The sequence below is a fragment of the Sarcophilus harrisii genome, chromosome 1 (assembly GCF_902635505.1).
Source record: "Sarcophilus harrisii chromosome 1, mSarHar1.11, whole genome shotgun sequence".
Classification (NCBI taxonomy): domain Eukaryota; kingdom Metazoa; phylum Chordata; class Mammalia; order Dasyuromorphia; family Dasyuridae; genus Sarcophilus; species Sarcophilus harrisii.
The window spans coordinates 489,510,217-489,537,269 of NC_045426.1; the positions used below are offsets into that span (position 1 = coordinate 489,510,217).

Here is a 27,053-nt window from a genome sequence, read left to right on the forward strand (position 1 = left end):
GTGTGAAGTTATTAGTTCCAAAAATTAAAATTTAACATGGACACGCTAAGTGCTTCACACTGAAATGCAGAATGTTTGCCATAACAAAAAAGGCATTCCCAGTAAGTAGCACTTAGCGAGTGTGAAAGGGGGAAAAGTAATGTTGTTTGAGAAAATAGAATGGTAAGAAATCTTCCAGTGTTTCTCCTTTTCTTAAAAAGAAGGAGCTTGTGATCCCTGGAATTTACATTAGTAATGTGGATGTGGTCGACCTGGTGAGAACCTAGAAGTTTATGGGAACATATCCAGGATCTCTTTCAAGAGCCCGGTTATTCCGTAAGAAACTTTTGGCAAAAGAGGCATTAGGAGGGTCTAATATCCTCCTAGTATGTACAGGTTACTTAACCCCAATGGAAGTTTAGTAAGTAACTCCCTTGTGTTTCACTTGGAGAAAAGACCCATTGATTGTGCTAGTAAAATGAGATATTTGACTTAATTAAAAAACAACAACATAGAACTCAGCTTTTAAGGACTATATATTTATATAGGATAAACTTGCATTGTACTATTCCACCCTTTCTCCAGTGTCATTTCCTGCTTTACAAAACTATATTGGTGCATCAAATTATTTTAGAATTAATTCATACACAATTCCACATAGGATTTTAAAAGAAATTTTAGTTGTAAATTTCTCTTGGAACTTAATCTACCTCCTCCAACACTTGTATAGGAAGAAGATCTAAGGATTTACAACTAAAAGGAACCTTACAGATCATTAAAGGAACTAGAAGTAGAAATAGATCTGGGGTCAGAAGATTGAGCTCAAGTCCCACCTCTTTCTTATATTGATTGGGTGGCATTAGATCAAATATTTAAATTCTCTGTGCCTCAGTTTTCTCCTATCTTAACTGTAAGAGTGAGAGGTTTATGCAAGATTAGCTCCAAATCCTTTTCTAGTCACTGATCTGATCTAACTCTTTATTTTATAGATGAGAAAAAAATAAGGTCAGATACTGAAATGATTTCTCATCAACACATAGGTAATAAAGAGCAGAAAGAGGATACAGAAAGAGATTCTCTGGATCTAAATTTGATTATCTTTCTATTGTGGTGCACTAGGTAAAAGCCCAGTGAAAATTCAAAATCTAAAGGAGTAGGAACATGGGATAAAAGGGCCCCTGTATCCTTTAGTCAGAATCTTGGACTGGCTAACCATCAGGCTCACTTGACATGTGGTTGAGATTTATAAGCAAAAGAAAATAGTTATGTAATAGGTAAAGGCAGGTCTAGGCCACAAATGAGAAAATGATTTAAGCATTATGCTGGTGATTGTGCACTATTTATAACCGCCCATTGCTATACATTCTCTTACACATTTATGTAATAATATATCATGCCTGCATGGGATGTGCAGTTGTATAATAAATTCACTTATTAAATTTGCAGGCCTAGTAGCAATGGCATATCCTTCCAGCTCCGTTGCATGACAAATTCTGATTCACTGTTTTCTCTGAATGTAAAAAGATATGTTTGAAAAATATTTTAAGGGAAATGACAGGATTTAAGTCTAACAGACAAACTTGAAAGTTGGTAGATTTATACCCAATGTGTTCCGCAAATTCAGTAGCTAGTAGTGTCAACTTAGGAAAAGGGAAAAAAAATCTTGGATTTGTTTTAGTTGATATCAGCTTTCAGTAGCATGTTGTTTTCTTTATGGGAATTAGATCAACTGTTAGAATCATCATCACTTTTTTTTTTTCCTCTCTCTCTTATTTTTACTGCATGCTGAATGCTGAGTGGTCATGCATGTCCTGAGCTTGTAAGCATGAACTATCTGCATGCGTAGCATGTTGTTTATTCTAATGGTAGTGATTAGGCCCAATTCTATGTTAGTTACATGTTAGGTTACAAAGTCATAAGAGAAAGGATGCAAAATCATGCGGTTTTCAACTTGTATTGAAAAGCATTGTTGCAGTGGGCAGGAATCCAAGAATGGTGTTTGGTTGTTTTCTCAGAGTTCGATGGTTGCCATCTGGCATTGATAGTGAGATGGTGTTGTCATCAGTTTCTAGATGCAGGAAAGGAATAGATCCTCATCTGTTTCCTGTGGATAAGCAAGAGGTTGATAATCTAGTAAAAATCTTGTTACCTTAAAGAAAGCAGACTTGGAATTTGTTTACATAACAGCAGCCAGCTCTGACTTTCATGTGAATATTGTAACTTGTTAGTGAGCTGGAATCATTCAGGACTTTTTATTTTTTAAATTAATTTTTAATTAATTAATTTCCTACATTCTACATTTTGTTCAGTCTACTTTTGTAAAGAAAAAATTTTGATAACGAGTGAAGGACTTTTTTCCCCCCTTTTTTTCTATTCATTCGGAAAGGAAGCACTAGAAAAGGATGAATAGAGGTTTTATGAGTAATTTTGAAATCACCCTAATGTTCTCTGAGTTGATAATAAGAAGGCAAGAGAAATAACAGTAAGTACTTGCTAATTTGATAGATATGAAAGTAAAGTAATTTTATGTATAACTTGCTTAGCTGAGTAGCTGGCTTGCATTCTTGTTTGTCTTCTCTTTGTTGCTCATAAATCTTTCAGCATTTACCATAATCATTTATCACTTTTCCTGTTTCCAGTTTTTACAAGTTGCTTTGTCTATGCTCACCTCCAAGTCCAGGTTCTGTTTAGCTAAGGAAGTTCAGGCTGTTGAAACTTTTATAAAAAGGAAGAAATGGTGGGCCACCTCTTGAACTTTAAGAACAAAATACATGATTAAAAAATCTGGCTCTGGTGAAAGTCTTCCATTTTCCTTTGATCCTGGTTGACTTAGTACATGTAATATCTTGCATTACCCTTCTAAAATTTAATGATCTGCTTGTTGGCCTGTGTTATCCCCATGTTCTAGTTATTGGAGAAACCCTAGTTGTCTTTCATTATCCAAGAAATAATTATTATTGTGTTTTCCATCTGCCTTTGTGTGCTTATTTTTTAATATTTTTTTTTGCTAGAAGCAATAAGTCCTTGTAATCAATAATAACCCCCATGAAAGATTTTGGTCTTCAGAACTATCTTTTTATATAAAAACAAGCAAAATGCAGAGGGAATTTTTTATTAAATATTAGACATCTGGGTTGACTGCATTAATTTTAAATCATTCTTATAATATTTCCTCTTTTCATTTGGTTCTTCAGATGCTCACATAATATGCAAATCATTTTACAATGAATACAAAAGAAACATTAAATATATTAAAATCTGCATTTTAATAAAGTTGTCAATGTATAATATATATCCTGCAACTAAGGAAGAATGATAAAAAGTAATAAAAGGGTAATTTAGACATAGAACTATTTAATAAGTTTTCATATTTTACAATCTGATAAAAGTAAATGTACAATAAAAAGCTTTGGACACATGTTTTAAAATCTCCCTTTTTGAGTCCTACCTGATCTGTCTTTTGGTGAGTGGTTCCAAATGTTACAGTAATAGATACACATTATAATGCTAAAATGATATTTCTCCATTGCAACCCCAAACATATAAAATATATTGATACATTCTTTCTTGTTCCAGATGGAGTGGATGTTGAAGATGACCCTTCCTGTTCTTGGCCAGCATCCTCACCTTCTAGCAAGGACCAGACTTCCCCCAGCCATGGAGAAGGTTGCGATTTTGGAGAAGAAGAAGGTGGCCCAGGACTACCCTACCCATGCCAGTTTTGTGACAAGTCCTTCAGTCGCCTCAGCTACTTAAAACACCATGAGCAGAGTCATAGTGACAAGCTGCCCTTTAAGTGTACCTATTGTAGTAGACTGTTTAAACATAAGCGGAGCAGAGACCGCCATATAAAACTCCACACAGGAGATAAGAAATATCATTGTAGTGAGTGTGATGCAGCATTCTCTAGAAGTGATCACCTGAAAATTCACTTAAAGACTCACACGTCCAACAAGCCATATAAGTGTGCCATTTGTCGACGTGGATTCCTCTCCTCAAGTTCACTCCATGGTCACATGCAGGTTCATGAGAGGAACAAAGATGGCTCCCAGCCAGGCTCCAGGATGGAGGATTGGAAAATGAAGGACACCCAAAAATGTAGCCAGTGTGAGGAAGGCTTTGACTTTCCTGAGGATCTCCAGAAGCACATTGCAGAGTGCCACCCTGAGTGTTCCCCAAATGAAGATAGAGCTGCCCTCCAATGCGTTTACTGCCACGAGCTTTTTGTAGAGGAGACTTCACTTCTGAACCACATGGAACAGGTGCACAGTGGTGAGAAGAAGAATTCATGCAGTATTTGCTCGGAGAGCTTTCACACAGTTGAGGAACTCTATAGTCACATGGATAGTCACCAGCAGCCTGAGTCGTGTAACCACAGCAATAGTCCTTCTTTGGTCACTGTGGGGTACACCTCAGTATCTAGCACTACCCCAGATTCTAACCTCTCAGTGGACAGTTCTACAATGGTAGAAGCAGCCCCACCCCTCCCAAAGAGCCGTGGGAGAAAGCGAGCTGCCCAGCAAGCCTCGGATATTACTGGTCCCTCCAGTAAGCAAGCAAAAGTTACTTACAGCTGCATCTACTGCAATAAACAATTATTTTCAAGTCTTGCAGTACTGCAGATTCACCTAAAAACTATGCATTTAGATAAACCTGAGCAGGCTCATATTTGTCAGTATTGCTTAGAAGTGTTACCCTCCCTCTACAACCTGAATGAACATCTTAAACAAGTCCACGAAGCTCAGGACCCAGCTCTGATTGTTTCAGCCATGCCCGCCATGGTCTACCAGTGCAACTTCTGTTCTGAAGTGTTTAATGACCTCAATACTCTCCAGGAACATATCCGATGTTCTCATGGATTTGCAAATCCTGCTGCTAAGGATAGTAATGCATTCTTTTGTCCTCATTGCTATATGGGGTTTCTTACTGATTCTTCCTTAGAAGAGCACATAAGACAGGTCCATTGTGACCTTAGCAGTTCTCGTTTTGGTTCCCCGGTGCTTGGAACACCAAAAGATCCTGTTGTGGAAGTGTATTCTTGTTCCTACTGTACAAATTCTCCAATATTCAACAGTGTTCTCAAATTGAACAAACATATTAAAGAAAACCATAAAAATATTCCTTTGGCACTGAATTATATTCACAATGGAAAGAAATCCAGAGCTCTGAGTCCCCTCTCTCCTGTTACACTAGAGCAGACATCTTTAAAGATGATGCAGGCAGTGGGTGGGGCTCCTCAGCGTCCAACAGGGGAATACATTTGTAACCAGTGTGGAGCAAAATACACTTCCCTGGATAGTTTTCAGACTCATTTAAAAACTCATCTCGACACTGTGTTGCCTAAACTGACCTGTCCTCAATGCAACAAGGAGTTTCCAAATCAGGAATCTCTGCTGAAGCACGTCACCATCCATTTCATGATCACCTCAACGTATTATATCTGTGAAAGCTGTGACAAACAGTTCACATCTGTGGATGACCTCCAGAAGCACCTACTAGATATGCACACCTTTGTCTTTTTCCGTTGCACCCTCTGTCAAGAGGTTTTTGACTCCAAAGTGTCCATTCAGCTTCACTTGGCTGTGAAACACAGTAATGAAAAAAAAGTCTACAGGTGTACATCCTGCAACTGGGACTTCCGCAATGAGACTGACCTCCAACTTCACGTCAAACACAACCATCTGGAGAATCAAGGGAAGGTGCACAAGTGTATTTTCTGTGGTGAGTCTTTTGGGACTGAGGTGGAACTCCAGTGCCACATCACAACCCACAGCAAGAAGTACAATTGCAAGTTTTGCAGCAAAGCGTTCCATGCCATCATTTTGCTAGAGAAGCACTTGAGGGAAAAGCATTGTGTCTTTGAAACAAAAACTCCCAACTGTGGAACCAATGGAGCTTCTGAACAAGTACAGAAAGAGGAGGTAGAACTCCAGACTTTGCTGACCAACAGTCAGGAGTCCCACAATAGCCACGATGGGAGTGAAGAAGATGTGGATACATCTGAGCCCATGTATGGATGTGATATCTGTGGTGCTGCTTACACCATGGAGACTCTGCTGCAGAATCACCAGCTTCGAGACCACAACATTAGACCTGGAGAAAGTGCCATAGTCAAGAAAAAAGCAGAGCTCATTAAAGGGAATTACAAGTGCAATGTCTGCTCTCGAACATTCTTCTCGGAGAATGGCCTCCGTGAACATATGCAGACCCACTTGGGGCCAGTGAAACATTACATGTGCCCTATCTGTGGAGAACGGTTTCCTTCCCTTCTGACTCTCACTGAACACAAAGTTACACATAGTAAGAGTCTGGATACTGGAAACTGCCGCATTTGCAAGATGCCCCTCCAAAGCGAGGAAGAATTTTTAGAGCATTGCCAAATGCACCCTGATCTAAGAAATTCCTTGACAGGATTTCGTTGTGTGGTGTGCATGCAGACAGTGACCTCTACCTTGGAACTTAAAATCCATGGGACATTCCACATGCAAAAAACAGGGAATGGGTCAGCAGTACAGACCACAGGGCGTGCTCAGCATCTCCAAAAACTGTACAAGTGTGCTTCTTGCCTAAAGGAGTTCCGCTCAAAGCAAGATCTAGTGAAGCTTGATATCAATGGTCTGCCATATGGTCTGTGTGCTGGCTGTGTGAACCTCAGTAAGAGTGGTAGCCCCAACATCAGCATCCCTTCCAGCAGTAGTAGACCAGGCTTGGGCCAGAATGAGAACTTGGGTTCCATTGAGAGTAAAAACAAGGCAGGGGGACTGAAGACTCGTTGCTCTAGTTGCAATGTTAAATTTGAATCTGAAAGTGAACTTCAGAATCACATCCAGTCCATCCACAGAGAACTTGTTCCAGATAGCAACAATACACAGTTGAAAACACCCCAAGTATCACCAATGCCCAGAATCAGTCCTTCTCAGTCGGATGAGGTAACTTTTCTTTTTATGTTTGCTGTTTAACCTCCTCAAGAAACTATCTATCTCCACTCTATCCTCACACTTTTGCTAGCTTTATTGTCACTTGCCAAGAGAGGTTTAGATTGAAATGTGATCTAGTTTTTCCCCATAGCTGTTAGCTAGTAATTACTTGCATCTCGATAAGCAGCATTTTGGATTGAATGGTGCAAAATAGGACTAATTCCAGTCTCCCTAGGATATTGTCTTCTCTATGACTGAAGAGACCAGCATTCATGCCAGCACAACTGAGATCTGGAATCTTAGCACAGCTCCACTGTGAACCGAAATCCCCAGCTATGACTTGTGTGTATAGCAAATAGATAATGACATAAAAGTAAGATACCATGAGCCAACATGCTGGCTTAAAGAGTAAATTAAAAAGAATATATATTTGTGAATAACAAATTGGTTCAGGGTGGCTTTTTAATACCATGCTGTCAACACTCACTGTTCTCTTTTGTCTTCTGGGTAGAGATGAAAACATTGCCTCACAACACTATTTAAAGAAATCATTCATCAAATACCCCATGCACAGCACCCTTACTAAAGTCGGCATCCGGGGTTTCAACTATTTATTTGGGTTTAAGGTTCAAAATTAATTGTTTCTTTGTCTTTTGAGATGGTTTTCATGTACTTTTCCCCTTCGAAGATGAAGACAAGAAACAAATCCATTCTAAAGGAGGCATTAATAAACTATCAACCCTAGAAGTTGAATTGAGCCTTTCTTCTTTCCTTATTTTCTTTATTGTTTTGGTGCCGATAACCAAACTCAGCTTCTCTTTTCCCCCAATTTGCCCAAAATTTTATTGGAACAAATGAATGACCCTGGGGTAACTATCTCCTTTTATTCCATGGTCACTGTATTTCCCTTATCTGTTCTCTGCACTCATATCCACTTGGGTGCCCCTACAGTTATCAGGTAGCTGGTAGGGGGTATCTGAAAAGAAAATCATAGTATCCATTTTCTTACAATATTTCATCTTTATGGCAGACAGATTCCTGAATTTTGAATCTACTTTACATTTTCTCCTCCATAAGACATGTACCATAGCAATTATTAATATTAATTATTATCATTACTAATAATAGTAAGAGATGGATTGGACTTGTGATATCATTTCCATAAGCCCAGCTCACTATCCACTGTACCACTTGTGCAATAATGCACTTCATATTAAACCTAAAAGAACAAGAGCAGTATGGAAGCTTGCCTTGGAATAATTTATTTTTGATTCCCATCAACTGTAAGATAATAACAGCAGCAACATCTTTCCAAACAGGATAGGGCAGTTAAGAAAATTGCTTTGAGATTGATTCATACTTTCTTTTGGACCAAAGACTTCCCCTTGAAATAAAAGTATTAATAGTTGAAATTAGCTGGATGGTATTCTTAAAAGTAAAGATTTTTTTTATGAAGAAAACATTCTTAGGTTAAACAGTCACTGAAAAACTGGGATATTTGAGTTTATGTATATCATATGTATTTAATTTAAATGTATATAGACATTTTAAAAGCAAATAAAAAAAACCCCAACAGCTTCTGATTTTTTAGTTAGTTTGTAACAAAGAAAAGATACAGGAAAGAGTCTATTAATTTATTTTTTTCTTGTTTTCTCTTCATGTTCCTATTGATCAGGGTATAGGGTTCATCATTTTGGCTCATTTTCTGTTATATTCTTGAAAACATAAGATTTATTTTTAAGATTTGAAATGCAAATATTTCAAAAAGGATTGATGATGCTACAAGTGCATCTCTAGTGAACTAGTGGCTAGTGGATTTAGAATTGTTAGGTTAGAACTAATAGTTTCCATTCTTATTCATAGGACTGAGTCAAGCTAGCTCTTGAGGATGCTCCTAATCTTGATAACAATTAGTAAGCTTTTCTATAGCCTTAATTTACTTAGTGCTTCATGCTTTAATATTAGTTAAGCACTTATAACTTATTTTAATATTTTCCAATTAAAGGAAAGGAGTTTATAATAAAATCTTACTTCCCAGATAATGTCTAAGGAAAATAGTTACTTTAAAAATTACCCTTCTTGAATGCATTCTCTTCCTCTCTATCTGAAAGACAGTTTCTAATAAGAATGGAGCAATTTCATTTTTGCCTTTTGTTCTTAGTGCTTGCACTATGAATATGCTTAATGTTTAAATTGAATTCAAAGTCTTGAATTAAGCCATACATGTTTCAAGAAATTTTGCCTTTGAGTTTCCTGGACTTCAGACAGATTTGAATTTCCAACAGATTTCTATTTATTCAATATCTCAGACTTTACTATCTAGTCAGAAGGTCATAGCCTTAGAATTGGAATGGATCTTAAGAGTTAATCTGAGCCAACTCCTTCATTTTACATATGAGGAAATGGAAATTTAGAAAAGTTGTTAAATAACTTATCCAAGGTCACCTAGTTGTAAATATCAGAGACAAAATTTAAACCCAAGTCTTTTTCAGTGCTCTTTTTACTTTATCACATTACCTTTGCTAGACTTCATTTCTCAGGTCATTCTCCTTATCATTATCATTATCATCATCATCATCATCATCACTGTCCTTATAACATGAAATCATATTGAAATGTTGACTTTTTTTCCTCCTCTTTAATTCTGTATTGGGTACTATGTAGCTTAAACAGTACCTCCCTTCTGGGAGTTCATAATGCAATATAGACAATATTGTTATGGATGTAATCCAGAAATATGGGAGGTTGAACACAACTGTATAAGAAACAAACAAGACAGAGTGGTAGCCTGATCCATCTTTATGAAGAACATTTGAATAAATAATAATTATTATTTTTACTATTTACAGAATATAACATTTGTGTCAGGGTGGGTAATGTTTAAACTATGCATTAGATTTCATGGCACCTAGAAACTATCCAGAAAACAGCACAAAGAGAAGACTGAACTTTAAGAAGCTTTTGATGATATGGGATATACCATATGTTAATGAATAACATAGCCAAAAGAAATTTGATATTTTTGTTTGTGATTTGGAACACCTATATAGAAACCTAGATGCTTTGGGAGACTTAGATGTTATTTTACTATTTTTTCCCTTTAGTAGGGAACATGACTTTGAAAGAGAAAGAAATACATAGGAATGTAATATCTGCCAGATAGATGATGTCAAAGATCAGGATTTGTTTTAAGTACATGACTTAACAGAGTGTCATATTCCTAGAAAATGACAAATTTTTGATGCATGATAGTCCCACCAATTTTTCTTAACCTATATCTTTTAGATACTGTTTTATGCCACTTCTGGTATACAGAAGTATGGTTAAAAGAATGGTGTATCATTTTCATTAACATTTCAGAACCTGTGATCTCCAAGTGCTTTTCCATTGCCCTTTGGGCTACTTGTAATTCTAGTGCTTTGGAGATCAGGTAGTTCCATGATATTACATCACCCAGAGAATACTATTGTTTGAAGAGATGAACTTTTATATGAGGGAAAAGTTTGAAATCAATTAAATCATTATGTAATATTTGAAATGCAATTATCCCATTCTCTTCCTTTTATTGAAATCTAGATCTAGCATGTTATCCATTTGTAGTGTTTGTTCAAGTTATGCATATTGGTGGCCTAATTTGATGGACAGATTTTTTTTAGCAGCATATAATAGCTTGCGGATTATGGTTTTCATTCACTTCATATATGGAATATGAGTGGTTAGACAGTTTTGTTTCTCATTTATTTACATTTTAATGGGGAAAATATGGCCCAATGAATTTAGTACAATGTTGTCTATGAATGAAAGCATTTGGAAAGCCTATAATGAATTATTTAACTCATTTAAATTTATGCTATCTTCCATAATAGTCTTGAATTCCTTTTACAACCATCTATTTCCCTTTTAAATGTCAAACTTGGTGTCAATATTCAGTAGATTTCAGAACAAAATTAGCACTGTACTTTTCTTCACATAAACTAACAATTGGATATTAATGTGAGCAAAAAGGATGCAATAGTTAGGGCTTCTGATTATATTCCTTATGTATAGTATTTAATGTGTATTCTTGATTATCTTCTCTTTGAGAATACTGACTGGTGATATTTTTGTCCATAAGATGTTTTGTGTGTCTTTCTATTGCTGTTGCCTAAGAACTGGTGCAAACTCTAAAGCAAGGGTAAGGACTGTGATTAAAAAGTAGCATCAGGCACTTTCTTCCTAAGACTACTCTCAATTTTTATTCCCCTGTGGTAATTCATAGCAGTGAGAGTAGCCACAGGACCTTAGTTATTCAAAATTTATTCACACCAATGGTTCAAAAATACTAGATACCACTTAGTGAAATGTAGGCTATGGGTGAGATTTTCCTAACATGCAGTAAATTGCAAACAGCATAAGGCAAAATATAATAGTAGTGGGCCATAGACATCAGCTAGAAGACTTACTCTGTTCAAAATAGAGTAGCCAATACATTTTTATATGCTTTGTCAAATTTTGTCTCATTAGTCAATCAGCAAATATTTATGCTCTTACTATATTCCAGACACTGTGCTAAACTGTTCTGATACAAAGAAAAGAAAACTAAATTCAAAATCAAACCACAGTCCCTGCCCTCTTTTGGGGGCAGAAAACATGCAAAAAACAGAAATACAAGAATACCTACATATGAGCTATTTACAGAATAGAAGGAAAATAAGATACTAATAATATTGGGGGTAGATGGGAAGGAAAAGAACAAGAAAGGCCTCTTGAATAAGTGATTTGAGCTGAATCTTAAAAGAAGCCAGGGAACCTAGGAGGTACAACTAAGGTGAAAGTACAATTCTAGGCATGTGGTACAGCTGCTGAAAAGAAATAGAGTCTAAGATGGAGTAGCATGTGCAAGAACAACAAAATCAATGTCATCTGATCATAGAATACTTAAAAATAAGAAGAATAAAAAGGCAGGAAGAAGATTAGGTAAATAGGACTGAAAAATTGAGCATGATGCCAAGGTTGAGAGCCTTGGTGACTCAGGGTATGATGTTGCTCTCTAAAGTAGTAAGGAAGTGTATGAAAGGAGAAGATTTGGGGAGAAAATAATTCTGTTTTGGACGTGCTGAGTTTGAGATGTCCAGTGGCAGTTGGATATGCAATGCTAGAGCACATTAGGACTGGCTTAGTAAATCTGAAAATCGTTTGCATAGAGCTGACAATTGAAGCCAGGGGAGTTGGTGAGATTGCCAAATGAGACAGGATGGAGCAGAGTTTCTTAACATTTTTGGGGTCAGTGCTGGCAATCTGCTAAAGTCTCTAGATTTTCTGTTAGAATAAAGTTTTTAAAGGCATCAATATAAAATATGTAAGATTGCAAAGGAAACCAATTATGTTGAAATAGTTGACAAAATATTTAAAAAACTAAGTTCACGGATCCCAGGTTAAGATAAGGTCTAGAACAAACTCGTGGGGGATATGCACAATGAGGATGAACTGGAGAAAGATCCAGAAAAGGACAATGAAAAAAGAGCAGTTATGAGAGAATAATTTTACAAAAACTTTGAGAGAAAAGTCATCAGGAAAAGAGGGTGATTGGTAACATCACAGAATTTAAAGAGAACAAGAAAGAGAATCCTTTCATTGAGAAAAGGTCATTGGATATGACAATAGATTATTGGTAACTTTAAGAGAAGTTAAATGGCAGAATGCAGAAGGTTTAGAAGAGAAAAAGTAGAGATACCAATTGTAGGTGGTTTTTTTTTAGGAGATAATGAATCATAAAATAAAGGGTCAGATCAAATGAGAGTTGGTTTTGTTTGCTTTTTAAGGAAAGCAGAGACATGGTAATCTTTGTGAGAAGCACAAACAAGATTGAAGGCTAGTGAGAATGAAATGATAGAAAGAGGAATCTCCTGGAGAATTCAACAAAGATAAAGGGAACATCAAAAAGAATTTACCATCTAGGATCACTTTTGACCAACAAGGAAGAACTGATTTTCAAAGTGAAAGGAACTATTTAAGAAAAATAGACTTAGAGTTTATGAAATCTGAGCAAATTTTTTACAACTTGAATTTAGGGAAAGCAAATTTCAAGAAATCCAAGGGGAAGGGGAATGAGAATATGATCTTATAAGCAGAAATCTATAAGAAAAAATGACTGTAAATATATGAGAGATGATAATGTATGGGATTTTGTCAGTATGTTGATCTTGATAGGAAACAAAAAGTGAAATATTTTAAGATGATATGAAAACTTCCCCTTTTAATTGGAATTTATAAAAAAAATGAAAAATGGTATGTAAAAAAAACAACTACTAAAGAGTGATACAACTTATGTAAATAATATTTAAAAGTTAGATAACCATTCTCAGGACAGCAAAAATGTTCCATCATGTGGAAGAGGTGACAATGTTAAAAGACTACAGGACACTGATAATTTCTATTTTGTTTTCATCATAGTCATTGGATTCGATTACTTGTGAATTTTAAGTGATTAAACAAATTGGTTAATAAGAATTTGAATTCCAAAGGAGAGAGTGAAAAATAACCTTGCAACTTTATTTTAATACAAATTCTAAAACAAAAATGAATGATTCCCAGAACATTGGCAAAAGATACATAAATATGATTAGAAAAGTATATTTAAGATATTTGAGAAATAATGCTGTCAAACCCAGTAAACTTAACAATATATATGGAATAGATTTTTAGATATACATTTAAGCAAATAGTTTGTAAATTCTTATGGGAGGGAAAAACCCCAGTATTGGTTCATTTATTAATTCTATGATCCTATCTTTCTAAAAACATGCCAAACTTGCCCCATTTACTTTATTCTCAGGGTCACTAAATTTATGTTGTCCGTGCATTTAATGCATTTTACCAAGATATTCTTGAATACAAGATGGAGATATTTACGAGATTAGAGCAAAATTAAGTGACAAAACCTCCTTCCAGCTGCTTTCAAATTTGGGTAGGCTTCACATTGTAAATTTTTAAACAGATTTTTCCTTAAATTCAGACTAGAGGAAAGCATGGCATAAAGGCAGGAGGAAATAAAGCACATCAAGAAGTTATTGGAGAGTTTTTATTCAGACCACTGACCGACCTCTCTTCTCACAGTACAAGGGTCAGCTTCCTCCGAACAGGCAGTTGGATTGTACATTAAATTGGGCCAGCATAGCCCATTCTTCTTGCCTCCTTTACCCCAAATCTATTTGCATTGGCCTCATTTAGAAAGATGATACCATCATTGTAGCATATATGGTTTGAACTGTTTCTAAAATATATATTTTTATTCAGGTCCCTTCTGTGGCCAATACCAGACTTTTAAAGCAAAGTAGCCAGTTATGCTCTATTTATATAGAAATGCACTTTTCTCTGTGGACAGTAAATGACTCCTATGAGAATCAAAACAATGAATCTCTTTTCAATAGCACCACATTTTTAGTCAACTAAATTCTTTGGGAATACATATCAAGAAGACAGATATAGACAAATCAGCTGAAGCATCTGACACCATAGGACATATTGGGAAGGGAAGGATTACTAAGCAGTATGACATGATGAAGGACTGCATAATGGAAAGAGAGGAACTTATTTTGTGGTAAAGGAAAATGTGAAGCCATCTAAATGCAATACAAGGGAAAAAATGTAGAGCTGGGGACTGAAAAAAAAAACAAATTTAAAACAGCAGCATATAGCTTAAGTTATGGTAGAAGAGGAAGGAAATAATGTTGAAAACAGGGAATTTGGTAAAGTGGGTTGTATTAGTTCAACTAGGAAGGAGATGACAAGAACCTTAGAGATGATGGTGACATAAAAAAAAGTAAGAGGAAATCAAGAGAGGAGTAAAAAATCAAGGCACGTTTAGGATGACCATAATGTTCCTTGCTGAGATTATATTGGTTATGCTCCTCAACTGTAATTTGAAATTCATACAAGAAAGGAGATTTTTAAGCAATAGGAAATCTTTGTCTATTTTCTTTCCTCTCTTGTTATCTAATTTCAACTTACTCAAAATGCTAACTTGAGCTAGTATTTGATGTACTTATGACTTATTCTCTGAAATCCTTATTTGATTTGTAACATAATGTTAAACAATGTATTAGAAAATGAGACTATTGATCCTAGAGACAGAAAAGCTCACTGTGTCATGAAGTAGTAACATTCAGTAAGCTTGCTTTTCTCCTTTGCATGAAAGATGTTAGCAACTTGCCTTCTAAGCACTGAGGAATTAAAATCTCCCTCTACCCCACTCCAACATTGCCTGCCTGAAATCTGATTCTAAGAAAATCACTCCTCTGGAACCAACAGCATGGAACTTCTCTCTTTATTTATTTATTTTTTAGAAGAAACAGCAGCCATAGAGAAATATCTAGTCTTCATTATCTATGGACCATACACTGAGCTCTCTTTCAAAAAGTCTATATTTCAGTCATGCATACATCAAATTAAGCCCTTGTATATAGATTGGGAGTGACATTCACAATATCCATTCCTTAGTAGACTGATTGTTCTTCAAGGTTTTATAATAGATAATCAGGTTTTTCCCCCCTCTTTTTATAGCTTTATCTTTAAGTATGGTGCTTATTTTTCCTTCAGTTGTTTTCAGTCCTGTCCAACTCTTCATGACTCCATTTGTGATTTTCTTGGAATTGACACTGGAGTGGTTTGCTATTTCCTTTTCCGGCTCACTTCACAGATGAGTAAATTTAAGGCAAACAGGGTTAAGTTGCATGCCCAGGCTCACATAGCTAGTAAGTTTCTGAGACTTTGAAATCTAAAGATGAGTCTTCCTGACTACAAGCCCAGTACTACATCCACTGTGCTATCTAGCTGCCCCATCTATCTAGATTACTTTATATGTATGAAGCCATTTAACTAAGGAAAAAAGTCAGTAAAGATGATAGCACCTTACAAGAAAAAATTGTTAAGAAGAGCAATAGGAACAATAGACCTAGTCCTCCAAGTCTGATGTCAATATGGGAAATATGAACAATAAACAGGAAATTTGATATATTAACAATAGGACATAAATGTGAGTTCACACATGTTACAAAAGTTTGGGGGATGACCTAGACTTAGGAGTATAATATAGTAAAATGGAAAAGTTTAATTTGCTACAAAGCAAATTAGAAAGAAGGGATATTTTTATTGTGTAGAAATCAGAATAAGAAACCATAGTAGAAAACTTGTGGTACAGAAGGATTATAGGAGAAAAACAGAAATGGTACAGTAGAAGTAGTATGCAACAGACCCTCTTGACAAATGACAGAAATGGATAATAAATTTCTAAGCCAATAACACAAGTGGCACAAGTCCAAGATGTAGTTACCGTGAGGGGAGAAGGAGGGAGTTCTCCTCTCGGGACAGTTGCTAGAAGTACCTTGCAGGTAAAAGAAGAACGGTGGTTAACTTTTATTTTTTGCTTTGTTAATAATTTGATCATTCAAATGGTAGAAGAAGGGAAATACTATTTTAGATAAGATTTTGGCCAGCAAAAAAAAAAAAAAAAATAGCAGTGATAAGAATACTGGGAGAAAGTGGCATTGTTACTTCCTATTTTGTGATGGTGTATACTGAGAATAATCTGATGTGTATCACCAGGATATGTATCAGATTTTAAATAAGTTTAATCAAAAACTTAAGTGAAAAGATAGATGTTTCCATAAACTAAAGCACTTAAAAAAGTTAACTCAAAAAGGCTTAGAGAATCTTAGGAACAAAATTCTGACAAATGCAATTGATGATTATACAGATGATAAAAAACAGGGAAAAGTGTTTAAAGAGAATGATTTGGTTAAACAGGAGGCGCTGTAGTCAAATCAGATTTTAAAAGGAAAAATGACTTTTAAAAGATGGAAGCATGATCTTATAGCTAAAGAAGAAAACAAAGGACTATTTTGCTTAAAAGTATTTTTTACTAGAATGGCATCAGGCAGTATAAAATCCAATAAATGGCTGAGGCTCGAATAGTTTTTTAAATGTTTGATTATCAAGCATTTATTTTTCTTCCTTCTATCTCCTTATTCCATTGAAAAAATAACACAAAACCAAATAGACGCCTTAAAAAAACAAAAACAAAAACAAATAAGCATAATGAAACAAAACAAAAATTCACAATGACCAGATCCAAAAATGCATATCATTTTGCATATCAGTTACAAGCCTCTCTGTTAGGTATCATTCTTCATAATTGATTAACCAAACAAGAATGTTTTCTAAAGTTATTTGAGAAGCCAAAAAAAAAAAAAAAAAAAAAAAAAAAAAAAAAAAAAAAAAAAAAAAGGAAAGGTAAAATTTCCAGCTTAAGGTGAATTGACAATGTTAAAGGAGAGAAGGAAAGATCTATTTTTTGACTCCTATTTCCTCAGCAGGAAGGCAGTAAGTGAGCACAGTGATAGTGTTAGGTTTTTAGTCAGGAAGACTTGGTTTCAAGTCTCAACTCTAAAATTATTCCATGGTAATAGGAAAGTCCCTTAACCTTTTTGAGTTTCTCTCAGTTCTCCAAATCTGTAATTTATAAGCGGATTATGATCAGTGTTAGTGAATGGAATCTTCAAATTCAATAAATTATAAGTTAAAAGGGCAGAGACTATTTCCATGCCAAATGACCTGCCACACCTAAAATGCATTTAATTTTTGCTTGTGAGCTTATCTTGGATTGGGTTGGAAGAAATCACAGATCATTGACATTTCTCTAAAACATACATTTTTCTCTCTGGGAGAGAAATCTCCAAAATGTAAAAGGATAGCACTGAAAGAGTTAAGAAGAAATTTGAATCAAAGATAAGTAATACATTAGGAAGAAAATATCAAGAATTTAGTAAATAGCTTCCATGTAGTAGAAGTATAGCCCACTCATGTCAGGATAGAACAGTATAGAACATAGAACATAAATATTGTAATGCTAAGAAAATATTAACCAAACAATATGTGGTCAACTGCCATTGATTAGGACTTCTGGAAAGAGATACTTCTGGTATCAGAGGAAGTAAAATGGTTTTATTATGAGTGGTGAATATTTAATTGAATCATTGCTTTAGAAGACTGAGAGAATATGTGAGCAGAATTGGGAATTGTCTCAGAGGCATAAGATTGAAACTAGGACAGAAACTCAGAAGAGTTTCAGTAACCATGATGTTACAAAGTTCCCATAGTCCTTCTTCACCTATATGTGAAATGGAATTTAACATTGGTTATTGGTTTTTGGTTATTGGTTATTCCTATAAGATTTAAATCGCAAAGTATAAATTCTGTCTTTATGTCTTCTAGGAGTGCTAAGGTCTTTAGGAAGATTTGACTATTCTTATATCTGTAGGTTGTGGAAATGAATTGGAGCCAATGATGCTATCTGGATCCAAGATTTGTTGAGTGGCAAATACCTTAGGTTATCTTTGAGGTTCTTCCTTCTTTCAAATAAAACAACAACAACATGGCTATAGAAAGCAAATATAGAGCACCTAATTGCATTAGCTGAGTTTATCATTTGTTCCAGGTGAACTAAGATATTAGGTAATTTGTAGTTATGATTGCTGAGCAGTAGGAATCCTTGAATAATTATGAAGAACATGGAAAGGACCCACTAAATAGCAATGGACAAATGTTTCAGTATTTTAAAAGGGGAAGATTTCACAAACTATAGGACAAGGAACTTAATAATCAATTGTGAGCTGTAAAATTAGATAATGGATTATTTATTTAACAAACTTTAATTTATTTAAAAATTTTAAGATGTTTATCTTTTCTAATTACCAATGAATAAATGATTGTTTTATGTATATTGAGAAAAGAAAACAGATATTGCTGAAAACCAGAATGTGTTTATTAAAAACAAGTTATGATTTAACATTCTTTGCTTTATTTTTGACAGGATTATTAGACAAGGAGAATGCCATTGTACATATTATACATATACTAAATATACTAAAGAATTTGACAGAAACCCTCATGATAACCTTGAGGACAAGATATAGTGATATGGCCTAACTCACAGTAAAGATAAGCAGATTTAGAGCTCTTTGAACACGGGAGCCAACATGGGGTTGATTATTGATGATGTGGTGAGGTTGGTATTAACCTCAAGGGAAATGATGAGTGATATGTTGCAGGATGCTGCAGTGCTTATCTTTGGTCCTGTTTGGTTCAATGTTTTCATCACTGACTTGAATGAAGCTTCAACATGTTTGATAAACTCATAGATTATGTGAAATTAGGATTGGGACTAATATGCTAGATAGTAGAATTATGGAACAAATATATCTCCAATGGGCTGGAATGATGAATGAAATATAAAAATAGAAACATAAAAAGTGGTAAATCCAGTAACTAAGGTTAAGAAGGACATCTGCATAAGTACAAAATGGGTGGTTTGACTAAACATCTGCATGTGAAAAGGCCTGGGATTTTTAGAGATTTCATATTAAATATGTTAGCAATGACATGATAGCTGCCTCCACCATCAAAAGAAAGAAAGTGTTCCATATGGGGGAATGTCTTTTCTGACCAGTTCAATTTAATTAAACAAATATTTCTGCTCAATTATTTGATAAACCACTTAACTTATTTATTACTCACCTATTATGTGCCAGATACTGCACTAGGTGCTGAACATTAAATATAACAACAGTCATTCTCAGAGAGCTTACATTCTACTTATGTTGAGTAGACCATTATGCTATAGACTGGATGTGACATAAACCAAGTAAATTGTCTAAAAGAGGGGTGAAATATAATCATAGAGAAGCATCATCAGAAGAAAGGGGGAAAAAGAACTTTACACAATAACTTTTTTTATATGTTTGAAAGGAGTAACAAATTGTACATAACAAATTTGCAGTTTCACATGTAATCATCTTTTTTTATTGTACCATGTTATGGGAATGCTTGTTTATTCCAGAAATTTAAAAGTGCATATTAAGGACATATTGTTATTATTCAGTTGTGCCTGACTCACTGTGGTTTTCTTGGCAGAAATACTGGAGTGATTTACTATTTCCTTCTCCAGCTCATTTTACAGATGGGGACATTAAGGCAAACAGGATTAAGTGACCTATTCAGAGTCATACAACTAATAATTACCCAAGTCCAGATTTGAACACAGATCTTCATGACTCCAGTCCTAGTATTCTATCTATTCTGCTACCTAGCTTTCCAGATTCCAAATTAAAAGACATAAAAGAGATATAAACAAGACAATATGCATTTAAAATACTATATCTCATTCTGAAAGATATCAGTAAGTTGAAATTGATTTAGTGCAGAAGTTTTTTTAAAAATTATTTAATATTTTTATTCAAGTACATTCAAAAATATTTTTAACAATTGTTTTTAAAACTTTTGAATTGCAAATTTCTTTTCTCCTTCTTCACTCCCTCATTGAGGCCAGCAATTCAGTATATGTTATACATGTGTAGTCATGAAAAACTTTTTCATAATAGTAATATTATGAAAGGAAATATAGAATACCCCTCAAAAAAAGAAACCCCAAGAAAAATAAAGAAAAATATGCTTCAGTTTCTATTTAGAGACCATCAAGTCTTTATCTAGGGCTGGACTGTATTTTTCATAAGTCCTTCAGAGTTCTCTTGGATCCTTGCATTGCTGAGAATAACTAAATCATTCACAGCTGATCATCATACAATATTACTTTGTACAAAGAACATTTCACTTTGCATCAGCTCATGGAAGTCTTTTCAGATTCTTCTGAGAGCATCCAACATCAGGGGTTCTTAATCTAAGATTTGTGAACTTGTTTTTTTAAAAAAGATTGTAATAATAAATTTCAATATTATTAAAATAATCCCTCCTAAATTTGTTTTATTCATTTATAAATTTTTAGATTACCAAAGAATCCATGACAACAAAATGCTTAAGAATCCCTGATTTAGGGAAAACATTCCAAATTCCCTATGGGTCAATTAAGGTAGTTAAAATGTTTAGCAAAGAAAAAAAGATGTTTTAATATGGACATGATCACTGTTTTAAAATATATTAAGGGTGAAAAAGAGAATCAGATTTGTGCTTGATTCTAAAGGGTAAAAGTTCTCTTTCTCTCTCTCTCTTTCTTTTTCCTGAGGCAATTGGGATTAAGTGACTTGTCCAGGGTCACACAGCTAGAAGTGTTAAGTGTCTGAGATCAGATTTGAACTCAGGTCCTCCTGATGTCAGGGCTAATCCTCTATCCACAATGTCACCTAGCAGCCCCCAAAATTGTGTCTCTTGATAGAAAATTACAAAGAAGATTTTTCCCCTTTCCCCTAAATATTGGAAAGAATTTTATATTCATTAAAGTTGTCCGAAAATGAATTTCCTTGGAAAGTGTAGTGGTAAGTTTTCCATCATTAGAATTCTTGAAACAAAGATTGTATGACACCTGTCAATTTATTGTAGAGGATATCCATGTCCTACACTTTTCATATGGAGGAATAGATTAAATGACCTTCATAGTTTCTTCTAGGAGGAACTAAAATTTTGTTATTCTAAGGTGCTGTTTAAACTCAAGGTATTGTCATCAATGCCATTGCCATCACCATCATCACTTTTCAAATTTAGAAACGCTGATAGTTTAATTATAATTGAAAAATATTAAATATCCTCAATGAAGATTATCAATAAGAAGCACTGAAAAGTAAAGTTATTCTTAAGAAATATTTGCTTTGTGGTTTTATACTCTCATTGACAATTAAAATTGATTGGCAACTGAAAGATTATCAGACCCAACGTTCTGACAGAAAAATAGAAGCATTGTGGGGGAAAAGAAAGTATTGAAGGAACTCCATTTTTCCCCCGCAGTGTTAGATTCTGGGAGATTTGAAGAAATATGCAATGGATGTAGATGTTTAAAGGGTATCTTACAGATCTAAGAAACTAGGGCTTTCTTTTTTAAAAAATAAAATATAACTTCCTTGTGATACTTGGATACTGCCTATGTACTGGACGAGACTGGTCCAGTGAATAGATTGAAACTAGGGTTCATGCATTACTAATCTTTCCTTCATGCATTTTTATTCATCTACAAAATAACTGGGATTATGCTACTGAATAAATTCAGTGGCATTATAAGATGCTATCATGTAGATGGTGCATCCTATTTTGAAATAAATGTAAAATATACAAAATAAAAAATATACTGAGAAAGGTTGTGTGTGAGTCCTCTCTTCCTCAAGTTCTTTAAATATGAATCAGCTATTCTTTATCCTGTCCAATTATAGCCTTTTATGTACCTCATGATGACATTTCCTTCACCTTCAGTCCTCAAGAGGATATGATCATTTTTCATTATGTCTGATAGAAATCTTCAAAGGGACCAAAATGTATAGATGGGCAGTAATTGTTAAATAAATGGTTGCATATGCATTTGTACCACAAAAGTTTCAAGATGGTTTATTGACAGGCAGTATAAAATGAATTAGAATTACTAGAAAGATTTTCTGGTAATTTCAAAATCAAGCATAACCTTGAATAGATGTCACCTCATTAATCATTTGTGCTTTTAAAATATGTAGGTATTAGGAGTTCTTGTTTCATGGAATTCATTTTGGGGACGAAAGTATGCACTGTCAAGTTCAGAACCCACTGAAGTTCTTGGATTCTTTCTGTTTAGGGGTGAACTTTCCATGACATTGTATTTCCCTAGAATGAAGCAGAGAAAATACTCTTAAGGCTTTTTAGTTGTCAAATTACTCTACTAATACCAATTTTTGATGAGTTAAATATGCATAAGGCAAAAATAGATGGATTAAACTTCCACTAAATATAAAAGCCTTTAAAATTAAGCAGAAAAGTTGCATGACCAAATAAATTTGTAAGACCCAAGATGTTTCTGAAATAGACTGAGTTGCTTTGCCAAATTCAATCTGTTTCCAAATTTATTGTATTTGTGTTATATTTATTTGGCATATCTAATATATTAGAATAAAGGGTTAGAAAAATCCTAATATAATTGTACAAATGTGGGATTTGAAGACATGTGGCCTGAAATTCTCAGCCTCAGTCCCTATCTTCATCTGCATTAAAGCCCCTGGAATGGAATTTTTCAACCACTCTCAACCCAAATTTTCTGCTCCAAGTTCTAGCACCAAATTTATTGAAGCTCCAACCCATACTCATAAAATTGTAGGATTCAAAACTGGAAGGAACCTTAGAGATCATCTAGTATTATTACCTCATATTGTAAATGAATAAAACAAGATTAAATTATTTACCTCTGATTGTACTGGCAGTTGAGAAGTTGGACCCAGATATTTTGACTCAGAATTAAGTTTTCTGTTAATAATCACAGTTTACTCCATTGCTTGAGAAGCTTTTCACTTAGTAATTTGTGTTGTCATTGTTTGTAATGCTCAGTTTTGAATTATATACCAAATTTAGCCTTTTATTGGTACATCAAAAATGTTCTGCTTGGCACTTAGATCCTTTCATAACCTACCCCTTTCATGTCTTTTCAGTCTTCTTAAATATTACTCTCAGATCTAGTGACACTGGTCTCTTGGTTCTTCCAGTAACAAGACATCCTCTGCCTTTTCTCTCCCTACCCCCATACCTGAAACTCTCTGTCTCCCTCATCCTTTTTGACGATTGACCACCCTATTAAGTTCCAACTAAAATCCTAACTTGCATAGGAAGCCTTCCTTGACTCCTCAGCTTCTTTTAATTCCAGTACCTTCTTTCTGTTATTTCTTATTTATCCTCTATATAATTTGCTTTGTAAATGTTTGCATTTTTTCTCTTCTACTTGAGTGTAAATTCTTTGAGGGCATTTTTTCCTTTTGCTCCTTTTTTTAATTCTTAGTTTAGCACAGTGCCTGTCACATAGTAATCATTTAATAAATGTTTATTGATTGCTTGATTGACATCAAGAGAATTTCAAACTATTGTACTCTGGTGCTATGATAGATTTCTGCCCGAGGAAGAGCTGTGTTACTTAACTATCACGGAAATTGTGGAGGAGTCTATTGAAAATCTGTCTAAAAAGACTGGGAAAAGAAGCTATATTAAAGTTCAGAGTAGGACTAACTTTTTAAGGTGTGCATTACTAATTTGCTCTACTTTCTATATGAATTAATGAATGAAAAACTTCTAAGCACTTATTGCTACCCAGATGTGTGTTAAATGCTGGGGATACAAATGTGAAAATAAGAGAATCACTGCTTTTGAGGAACTTAATTTCTTTTTAAAATTAAAAAAAATTAAGCAGTATTTTATTTTTCCAAATACATGCAAAGATAGTATTCACCATTCACCTTGTGATCTAAATTTTTTTCTCTCTCTCCCCCTTTCCCCTTACCCAAGACAGCAAGCAATCTGATATAGGTTAAATATGTAACTTTCTTAACATATTCTTCTTCCAAACATATTTTATGTTCATCATTCTGCATAAGAAAAATTGGATCAGAAAGTAAATAAACAAAGAAAAAAACAAACAAACAAAAAAAACAACAAAAGATGAAAATGCTATGCTTTAATCAACTCCAATACTATGTAAACAATAATACTATGTAATTCCCATACTATGTAAAGTATTTGAAAAAATAGGGAATGAAGGACTCCTATGAAGTTCCTTTTATGACACAGACATGGTACTGATACCTAAACCAGTTAGCATGAAAACAGAGAAAGAAAACTATAGACCAATCTCTCTAATAAATTTTGATGCAAAAATCTTAAATAAAAAGTTAACAAAGAGATTAGAGATAATCATCTCCAGGATAATACATCACGACCAAGTAGGATTTATTTCAGGAATACAGGGCTGGTTCAATATTAGAAAAACTGTTAGCATAATTGACTATATCAATATCCAAATTAACCAAAACCTTATGATTATCTCAATAGATGCAGAAAAAGCATTTGATAAAATCCAGCACCAATTCTTATTAAAAATACTAGAGAATATAGGAATAATTGGACTTTTCCTTAAAATAGTCAGTAGCATCTATTTAAAACCATCAGCAAGCATCATATGTAATGGGGATAAACTAGAACCATTCCCAATAAGATCAGGAGTGAAACAAGGTTGCCCACTTTCACCATTGCTATTCAATATTGTATCAGAAATGCTAGCCTTAGCAATAAGAGAAGAAAAAGAAATTAAAGGAATTAGTGTAGTTAATGAGGAAACCAAATTATCACTCTTTGCAGATTATATATATGATGGTATACTTAGAGAACTACAGAGAATAAACTAAAAAGCTATTAGAAATAATCCACAGCTTTAGCAAAGTTGCAGGTTACAAAATAAACCTACATAAGTCATCAGCATACTTATACATTACTAACAAAATCCAACAACAAGATATACAAAGAGAAATTCCATTTAAAATAACTGTTGATAATATAAAATATTTAGGGATTTATGTGAGGAATTATATAAGCAGAATTACACAACACTTTCCACACAAATAAAATCAGATCTAAGCAATTAGAAAAATATCAAGTGCTCTTGGATTGGTCGAGCAAAAATAATAAAAATGACAATATTCCCTAAATTAATCTATTTATTTAGTGCTGTACCAAACTCCCAAGAAACTATCTTATGAACTACAAAAAAATAACAACAAAATTCATCTGGAACTACAAAAGGTCAAGAATTTCAAAGGAATTAATGAAGAGAAAAACAAATGAAGGTGACCTAGCTAGACCACATCTAAAACTATATTATAAAGCAATGGCTATCAAAACCATTTGATACTGGCTAAGAAATAGAGAAGTTGATCAGTGGAATAGGTTTGGTTCATAGAACAAAAAACCCAATGACTATAACCATCGAGTATTTGACAAATCCAAAGGCCCTAGCTTTTGGAATAAGAATTCACTATTTGACAAAAACTGCTGGGAAAATTGGAAACTAGTATGGCAGAAAGTAGGCATAGACCCACACCTAACATTGTATAGCAAGAAAAGGTCGAAATGGGTTCGTGATCTAGACATAAAGAATGATACTATAAACAAATTAGAAGAACATAGGATAGTTTACCTCTCAGACCTGTGGAGGAGGAAGGAATTTGTGACCAGAGAAGAACTAGAGATCATTATTGATCATAAAATAGATAATTTAGATTATATTAAGTTAAAAAGATTTTCTACAAATAAAACTAATGCAGACAAAATTAGAAGGGAAGCAATAAACTGGGAAAACATTTTTACATTCAAAGGATTGATAAAGGCCTCATTTCTGAAATATATAGAGAATTGAGTCAAATTCTCAAAATTCAAATTGAGTTCAAGCCATTCTCCACTTAATAAATAGCCAAAGGATATGAACAGACAATTTTCAGATGAAGCAATTGAAACTATTTGTAGCCACATGAAAAGGTGCTCCAAATCATTATTGATTAGAGAAATGCAAATTAAGACAACTCCGAGATACCACTACACACCTGTTAGATTGGCTAAGATGATAGGAAAAGATATTGATGAATGTTGGAGGGGGTATGGGAAAACTGGGATATTGATACATTGTTGGCGGAACTGTGAATGGATCCAACCATTCTTGAGAGCAATTTGGAACTATGCTCAAAAAGTTATCAAACTGTGCATACCCTTTGATCCAGCAGTATTTCTACTGGGTTTATATCCCAAAGAGATCTTTAAAGAGGGAAAGGGACCCACATGTGCAAAAATGTTTGTGGCAGTCCTTTTTGTAGTGGCAAGAAACTAGAAACTGAGTGGATGCCCATCAATTGGAGAATGAATGAATTATGGTATATGAATGTTATGGGATATTTTTGTTCTGTAAGAAATGACCAGTAGGATGATTTCGGAGAGGCTTGGAGAGACTTACATGAACTGATGTTAAGTGAAATGATCAGAATCAGGAGATCATCGTACATGGCAACAACAAGACTATACAATGATCAATTCTGATGGAAGTGGCTCTCTTCAATATTGAGATGATTCAAACCAGTTCCACTTGTGCAGTGACAAAGAGAGCCATCTATACCCAGAAAGAGAACTGTGGGAACAGAGTGTGGAACACAACATAGCATTCTCACTATCTGTTATTTGCTTGCATTGTGTTTTCTTTCTTAGTTTTTCTTTTTCTTCTTGATCGATTTTTCTTGCACAAGATAATTGTATGTATATATAGGATCTAACATGTATTTCAACATATTTAACATTTATTGAGCTACCTGCCAGCTAGGGGAGGGGATGAGGGGAAGGAGGGGAAAATTTCCAACA

General features: G+C 34.4%; 1 protein-coding gene across 7 annotated transcripts in view; it reads left to right on the top strand.

Annotated features, from left to right (window-relative positions):
* Nucleotides 1-27,053, top strand: part of ZNF521 (zinc finger protein 521) — a 348,750-nt gene that overhangs the window by 140,647 nt on the left and 181,050 nt on the right. For all 7 annotated transcript variants that reach the window (XM_031946501.1, XM_031946503.1, XM_031946504.1 and 4 more), the window contains one exon: nucleotides 3,556-6,908. In XM_031946501.1, coding sequence (XP_031802361.1) covers nucleotides 3,556-6,908 — 3,353 coding nt within the window. The remainder of the gene's footprint in view (nucleotides 1-3,555; nucleotides 6,909-27,053) is intronic.